At 41.9% G+C, this 8,497-nt stretch overlaps 1 protein-coding gene across 3 annotated transcripts in view; it reads left to right on the top strand.

Moving 5' to 3' along the window:
* Positions 1 to 7,759, top strand: part of LOC113584805 (gamma-aminobutyric acid receptor subunit pi) — a 30,643-nt gene extending 22,884 nt beyond the window's left edge. For all 3 annotated transcript variants that reach the window (XM_035531249.1, XM_027021972.2, XM_035531250.1), the window contains 5 exons: positions 1 to 23; positions 1,861 to 1,998; positions 2,667 to 2,819; positions 3,642 to 3,835; positions 4,037 to 7,759. The exon at positions 1 to 23 is cut by the window's left edge and continues 60 nt beyond it. In XM_035531249.1, coding sequence (XP_035387142.1) covers positions 1 to 23; positions 1,861 to 1,998; positions 2,667 to 2,819; positions 3,642 to 3,835; positions 4,037 to 4,405 — 877 coding nt within the window. In that variant the 3' untranslated portion in view covers positions 4,406 to 7,759. The remainder of the gene's footprint in view (positions 24 to 1,860; positions 1,999 to 2,666; positions 2,820 to 3,641; positions 3,836 to 4,036) is intronic.
* Positions 7,760 to 8,497: the final 738 nt, after the last annotated feature.

Genomic DNA, 8,497 nt, shown 5'->3' with positions numbered 1-8,497 from the left:
GTGCACCCTGCAACTGGAAAGCTGTAAGTTGAACATATTCTCTCTCCTTCCTTCTCTTGCTCTCTCTTTTCGGAGGCATTAACGAGAGCGTTGCTCTGGCAACGAGATGTAGGCTCTTTTTTTACCCCTCGGTTCTTGCTTGTCGCATCGGCAGTGTACAGCAGCATAATCTGGTTCATATTTCATAAGTACATGTTGTGGCTGCACATCAAAAGCCAGTAAGTTTTGCATACCTCACACAAATATGAATTTGTACGTCTTTCACACACATAAATATACCCTCAGCCAAATACAGACACACACATGCATACACAGTTCACTCTAACACAATGCCACACATACTGTATATGCACCTCGAAGCCGCAAGACACTGGGAATGATACTATAGCCATATGGGTAGTACTTGCAGTGGCTGAAGCTGTAAAAGAGGAGTGCGTATGACATGATGTGTGTATGTGAGAATGTGACAGCCTGGTTATTTGTTGTTGCTATCCGTGGAAACCAGATTTGCTGTCTGTAGACCCTAAATCTCCCCAGCACCAAAAACCTTTAGGTGACTTCAGTCTCTCTGTCTGTTGCTCGCTCTCGCTCTCGCTCTCTCTCTCTCCCTCTCTCTCTCTCTCTCGTACTGTCTCACATTTGTCTGTGGCCTTCTGCCCTGGTTTCTACTTCATTGTTATGTAATGCCAAAACTGCAGTGAAAAAAAGTGAAACAGCTAGAGAGAGAAGCTTAACTAGTGCACATATACAAGACAGTACTGCACATACATAATACAAAACTGCGAAACCTGTTTATTTTGCTCTATAAGTGTAACAAACACAACACGTTATCAGAAGCAGTATGCATGAGCCACATTTTGTTTTGTATCAGTAGATCCCTAATTTCTGGGATATCACACACGTGTCACCAGGCAGCCCTGTACCGAGCTTCAGACTACAAAGCCGATGCAGACCTGCGTCAGGGGCTTTGGAACTCAGATTACACTAAAATATTCAGCCGTGGCTGACAGAGAAAAGATAGACCTGAGTAATAAAAGATTCAATGCTGCTGCAACACATTATGTCCTAATTAGAACACAGATGTTTAAATGAGGTTTTCTTTCAGGAAAGGTATCAAAGGTAATTGAGAATGACTGTGCATCATTTAGAGATCATACTCAGCTAACAGCAAGTTATTGCTATTCCTATTTATAGTACACAGACAGGAACATTTTACACAGTTGACAGCTAAACAGTGGAAAGCAGCACAGGTTTTACATAAAACTAAATCTTGCTCCATCTGCGTTCTGCTACCGAAAGCCTTTTTGCTGCCTAAATGTCACTGCTATTCTGTGGTCTTCACTAGACACTGCCCTCATGCAGCAGGCCCTTGAAGAGAGGCTGTCTGAGCACGTACAGTAGCAAATATAATAATATATAATACTAATGCTAATGCCGTCCTTCCCCTATCACGGGACTCTTGCTCTGACAGCGATTTGAGTGAGAGAAGGAGAGATTAATGAGCGATGACTACCGATCGCACTGCCTATTACACAGCTCCCTCTTGAGGAAGGAGACTGTTACTGCTTTTTGTGACATTCCCTAACTTAGCGCCGTAATGTGAAATTTAGCTGAAATCTTCTGTAATGAAGAATGCCTGAGATCCTGAATCTGAATATGAAGGTAATATAATTGTAATATAATGCTATAAATATTTGGCAGTGGAAGAACAGTCATTGCAGTGACTCATACGCCTAACCTCTCCTAAACGTCTCTGATACCTACAAAAAGTGAACAAGTGTCACTTTTTCGGGGTGCTCCCTATAACCTCAGTCTCTATAACCTTTAACCTCTATAACCTCTATAACCTTTCTCTCTAAGGGGGCTATAACATCAATGATGTGATGTTTTACTGGGCAAGAGGGAATGATTCCGTCAGCGGGTTGGACACTCTTCGTCTGGCCCAATACACTGTCGAGGATCATTACACTTCTGTGTCAGAGGCCATGTATGAGACAGGTAACAGAGAGAGGACATATCTCCAATCTTTAAATGGTTTCTAAGGTTCTCCAAGAGTTCTTTTTGATGCAAACATTTAAACTGTTAAAAAAAATAATAATACAGTTTTGCTGGTCATTTAAACCATCAAATTCCATCATGGTACAAAAATGTATATTTAAACATTAAGGCAGAAGCTATGCTTTCTTTAGGTTTAGAATGTCTTTTGATGGATGCACTGAAGGATAAGTGTGAATTCTGTATGTTTATCAAATGCACTACAGTAATACACTCATACCATTAACCATGTAAATTTGTAGCTGCATTAGAGACCGAAACTCTATCGTATCAGCCAAACACCTGAAAGAAAAGCCTCTGGGTTTAGATGTTTGCTGTACATTATCATTAAGAAATGTAACCTATGTGATGTACATAAAGCTTCCTTTAAACTTTAAGCTTAGAGGGAACTTTGAAATCATATCTTATCATCCGGACTCAGTAATACATCAGCCTAGGGACTTGCATTCAAACAGTGGATATTCAAACACATAATACACTTGACACTTTTGCTTGTTTGCACTGTGACAGGCCTGCATTTTCTATACGTACTCTACCATTGCTCTAGTACAGGTTTTAACAGACGCCAATGTAAAATTGTATCAATTAAAGTTATACTTCTCTCTCTTGAGGAAATTATCCTAAGCTCATCTTCCACTTTGAGCTGAAGCGAAGCATTCTGTATTTCATCCTGGAAACCTATGTGCCCTCAAGCCTCCTAGTCGTCCTCTCCTGGGTGTCCTTCTGGATCAGCCAGTCATCAGTGCCTGCTCGCATTTGCATAGGTATGTTATCTCCACCAATCATGTGCTTGGCCAGCCGTATCTAATTTCACATTGCTCAGTGCTGTAATGCTAATCATAATTACACTGAACTTCAAAAGCAAGCCAATCTCAGATTTACATGAAATGGATTGGAATGCGTAAAAGCAATGGAGGAAACAAATTGATCAGCTGTGTGACTTGGATGGAATAAAATGCATTTGCATGTTGCCACCTGCTTCAGATGGGATGGTTGGCTAATGCAGTGTTCCCTCGTGAAAATCAATGGCAGTATAAACCTTTACAATCATCCTGCGGAATCAGGTCACTGGGATCCCAGAGAAGGTCATTTTATCTCGCCAATACACCACACGATTGGACCACATATCATCACATCATAAAACACTGCAGCGTGCAGTTTTAAAACAGGAGAAACTAGCCAGTAAAACAACGCCCCAGGCTAATATCCTTCACACTGGTATTTGCTAGAATACAGTTCAGCCCCAGGCCTCGAAATGATGCTCAGTGAGTACCCTCATAAATTAGCAACGCAACTCCATTTTGGTAATTTATAGACTATGGAGATAGCGCTTTAAAAACATCAAACGTGTTGAAGTCCATTCGCTCTCCTACAGCAGGCTTAGATTCTGATGAAATATGAATGACCTTTGATTGAGTTGAAAAGAGGCTATTTGGGGTTTGGGGTATAAATGCCCATACCTGTAATTTCACAGACGCTTCCACTTTTACAGCCGCGTTGCCTTTCATGTGTGGGTAAACAGAGCATTGCTGTGGCTGTTTTGTCCTGCCGTGCTGACCACATGTACCACGTGTTTCATGTCGAAGGAGTGACCACAGTCTTAACGATGACCACCCTGATGATGGGGGCGCGGACGTCTCTGCCCAACGCCAACTGCTTCATCAAGGCTATAGACGTCTATCTGGGCATCTGTTTCAGCTTCATCTTTGGGGCCCTGATTGAATACGCTGTCGCTCATTTCTGCACACTTCACCATCCAGACTGCAACCACGCACTAATGGTGAGACTCCTGGAGAATTCCTGTCGCCTGTGGAGACATCGTTATCCTTGTCATCGTCCTCCTTTAAAGATTTAAAATTCAGTGGAAAACGCATGTCACTAGTATTACAATTCACAGATTTCGAATCTGTAAACATTTCTAAGCGCCATCTCTCTCTGCCCCTTTCTCTCCTGTCGTTCTTTCTTTCTCTCATTTTCTCAGTACCGAGGACACCACCCACAGGACTGCGACGAGGAGGTGAATGGCGTTGTCACCACCATTGCCAGTGATTCGAGCAGAGCTAAGCGCCGCAAGGAACCTTCTGACCAGGCACCCGCCAGGGCCGCCACAGCCGAACCGGACCCCGTGCCGCACGCCCCCGCAAGCCCAGAGGCCAAGCCCCCGCGGGCCCTGAGCAAGCCCCTGGCCCGCTGTGTCCGAAACCTGTCCCTCGTACGACAGATGCTGCGTTCCGTGAACTGCTGTCACGTAGAGAACCCACATTACATAGACAACTACTCCCGCGTCACCTTTCCACTCTCCTTCGTCATAGTGAACATGCTCTACTGGACTTACTACCTGTACTTGTAATACCGCAGAGACGGACAGCGTTTGTGGGAGTTCCCATTTGGTTTAATATTAAACAGTGACATATATGTTTGCCTGAGCATGAACCGATGTTAGTGTCTTTATCTATGTGTGAGATGTTCTCCTGTGTGGCATGTATATATATGGAAAGGCCTGAATTACACGATGAGAGTAAGTAATTGAGAGTGTGGGCTGAGAATAAGGAGAACATATGCATGAAGGAGTGACTGTGTTAGTGTGCGCGCGTGTGTTTGTATCTGCATATTTTAGGTGCCTGAGTGCGTATGCGGGTCCTTAATCACCATAATTAGGTTGTTGTTGGATCGTGTTCAGATTTCTAATTCTGGCTCAGACGCTGAAACTTTAACATGCAAATCTGATGCAATAAGATGTCAAAGAAAGAGACCTAAACCCCAAGTCCACTCATAGACTACATTAATTTTCCCGGATGATCTGTCTTCATTTCAAATCTTTTATTTAGCAATGCCTTCGAGCGTCACCGTTCAACAGCATTGTCCTGTAATGTAATGTGTTATTAGGCACTTGACCAGACGTTGCCCTGCTGCTCGCTGTAGCTATGCCACCCTGGGGCTTTGCACTGAGTAATGGTGATTCTTGAACTGCTGGGCGGAGCTGCTGGGGGTACACTGAAGGTATTGCTCTCCCTTTATTGCCTCAGTAAATTCTCTGGCCCCGGCTCCATCCCGCTCGCTTGGCTCCCATTGCAGGCCTGCATAAACGGGTTTATATGATTTGGCATTAAATTATTCGTTTTGCAGCCTATTCGACAAGCAGGCAACATGCCATGGCTGCATGTGGTTGCAGGGAAACGGGGCATTGATGTACAAAATAGAGCTTGACTCCCACTGTACTGTCTCAGCTATACCCTTCATCCTCAGAACGGACTGCCTAAAGAAGAGGCGACAACTCAGAACCCCGAGTCCAGTTCCAAGTCTTTGATTTTGCAATCACCTGCAGCTAATTGAATGGTTAATGCAACTGATTGCTTGATTGTCACCCGAGACCAAGGTGAAGGGAGGGTGTGAGTATGAAGTACCTGGAACTCAAGGGTTGTGATGTGAACACCTATGTTCTATGGCACAAATGAACTAAGAGTTCTTACAAATCTTGAGAGCGAATTCTGGTTTGGTGGCCTGAGGTTTGCCCCCCCCCCAGCCTGTGCGGTTACTGACGTGGAACCCGGGGATGGAAAAATGAAGCACTTTCTATTGGCAAATGAAAGACTTATTTTGTTTACTAATATTTAATTAAGTATTTTTGGTCAAAATAGCCTCTAGCTCACACTACTGTCATCTATTTGGGGGAGGGGGGTGTCATTTTCTTTCACTGCTGGTTCCCAGGGCATCCTGGGTCCTCAGCAAACAGAGAAGGAATTTCAAGGAATTCCTAATTTAAGTCCAAAATTAGATTTAGCCGACAGTGTGTTCAGGAAATGGCCTTGTAGATGATTTGATATAAGGCTGTTCAGAAAGGGTGACAGGCCATGGGCATGTTGGTTTATAGAAACAATTTGTATTAATGTATTGATAAAGCACAGCATGAAATCCAAAAAGATCCATTTTCTGGACAGGACCGGATATGACAGAATGTAATGTGTTGAACGTCAGGGCTTAGACTGGCTAAATGCACGGCCAAGCCATACAGCACCCACGGCACTTCCCTTCCAAGGCCTTCCATCTGGAACAAAGCGTTACAAGTGCTTGAATTTGTATTTGTAATTATTGCATGCGATTTCCCTTCTTGACTATAAAGAGGTTATAATACATGATGATTCTCCATGTAAATTTATATTTACGAATATGATATGATATTATAATAAGCCAGAGGATAGAGAATGGTACAAATGCCCTCTGTGGCTATTTATTGTAAATATGGAATAATTTTTAAACGATAATGTAAATGTGAACTCATTTTGTTTCTCCATTAAGAAATACAGTTGAATTGTTCAGAATTTGGTTTGTTACCTTGGTGGCTGAAGGAATTTAACTACAAAATGATACACAAATTAATTTTGTGGTTAAAATAAAATTGACCACATATTATCTACTGAATGTTAAATACAGTGAAAGTAGTGTATAGTGATAATCTTTTCATATATGAAAAAACATTTGAAGAGCTTGAACATTTAGAATTTTGTGCTGAAAGCATTTTTATGTCAGTCAGTGTGCCAACTGGCCGGTAATTTATTTCTCTGGTAATTTATTTCTATGCTTTGTAGAACAAAGCATAGAACTTGAATTGCTTCAAACATACGTAATGATAAGGAGGCTCATGTGAAGCTTTGGTCTCTGCAAGGAGTGGAGTGCTCATTTTTTAGAACTTTCCTGTGCATGTGATCTGTGGGAGCATCGTTTAAAAAATAAGCCATTCTTTTTTCAGCACTGGGGGTCTCTCATAGTTTTTGCACTTGAAACACACAGTTGTGAAATACCGTACAACAGTTGTCCCACAAGCAGCTCTGAGGTTATTATCAGAGAATATGGACAACATAAATGTTGTTTATTTAGCAGGAAGCTCATTACGTGAATGCGCTGCAGTACTAGATATAATCTGACTAGCAATCCCAGAGATTCCTTAATGGGGGTTTTAGGACTTTATTTATAATTACTTTTAGCATTGCTAAAGCATTTGCTCCTGAAAATTTCTTATACATGTCACATTAGAAGTGATTTTACCGCATTCCAGTGTCTGACCCAAACAAGCACTGGACTCCTAGTTAGTGTATGGGATACTGGTGCCTTATATCTTAACAGGAAAATGCTGACCAGAAACCAAAGATTAAGACAAAATGGATGTGCTTAAGTCTAATAGCAAAAGCAATCAAATGATTCAACAATAGCACACTGAGTAAAACAGCTAATCCTTACCCTGAGGTACCCCCAAAGCTCTTAATTATTCTTTTAAATTCCTGTTTTGAAAAATACATTTTGAACAATGAGACTTTTTTTTGTCTTATACTTCCTCGGCTCTCACGGTACCTGCAGGTTAATACAACCTTACGGACGCGTTAATGACATCAGTGCATCGTTTAGCTGGGTGTGACTGTAGGAACTAAGAAGTTAAACTAAGAAGAAACTAACAGGAAGTCTGCACTGCACTCTGCTCCTTTAAAGGTTTCGCTTCTTTTAACCGTGACACGTCAGCAGTGGGTTTCATGGAGGACATCTGAAGATCCGCCTACAGTCGATATACCGTACATGTGTTCTGTAACATTGAAACACGCAGTGTTTGTTAGCTGAAAAGAGGATGTACATAGGTTGTTACACTATGCATGGTTTTATTTTTCTCGATGTATTATGATAGTGGTAATAAACAAAAAGTATAGTGTCTTTTTTACTTCTTGATAAAAGTTTGGAAAAATTAGGGTGTATATAATGATGAAGGAAAAATAACCAAATCTCCATTCTATGAATTACTTTGCTGTTACAGCACTATGGTAAACAGTCTATTAGTTTCATTTGAATGAATTGGACAAAGCATAAAATTGCTAAATCTGAACAGCAGACAATGTATCATATTATGTAATATCTATTTTCTAGGAAAAATTGTGTTACACAGAAATTATGTCCTGGACCACAAAAATCCCAGTACTTGTCTATTTCAGTCATAAAAGAATAATGACTTATAATCACAGGAAATTGCACCAGCTCTGTTCTTTTAGTGAAAAGCAACAAAGCACATTGTTTTGTTTTGTTATTTTTCCAAAACAGAAACTCAGTATTTAAAAACAGGCACATGCAGGCTGTGCGAAATGTCCTCTGGCTTCGTTTGCACTGGAAAGAGCACCAAGCACATAACAACATATTCCACACAGTCTGAGAAGATGAACAGCATGAGAAGGCTGGATGCTGGGAGGTGTGGAGTGGGGGTTGGACAGAGAACCGACCCAGCAAGGATGCAGGCCGCCCGGAGCTCAGCCCGGAGCTCAGCCCGGAGCTCAGCCCGGCACATCCCCGCAGACGCTGGGCTGAACTGTCTTCTTTGAGTAGAAGTCTCCTTTCAGCATGACATAAACCACACTGGGCCAAGCTGAACTGATTCTTCACTTTAATGACATGTTTAGGGAGAAGTGAA

This window comes from Electrophorus electricus, chromosome 11, assembly GCF_013358815.1.
Source record: "Electrophorus electricus isolate fEleEle1 chromosome 11, fEleEle1.pri, whole genome shotgun sequence".
Lineage (NCBI taxonomy): Eukaryota > Metazoa > Chordata > Actinopteri > Gymnotiformes > Gymnotidae > Electrophorus > Electrophorus electricus.
The sequence above is the reverse complement of the archived record's forward strand: the minus strand, read 5'-3'. Positions and strand labels throughout refer to the sequence as shown.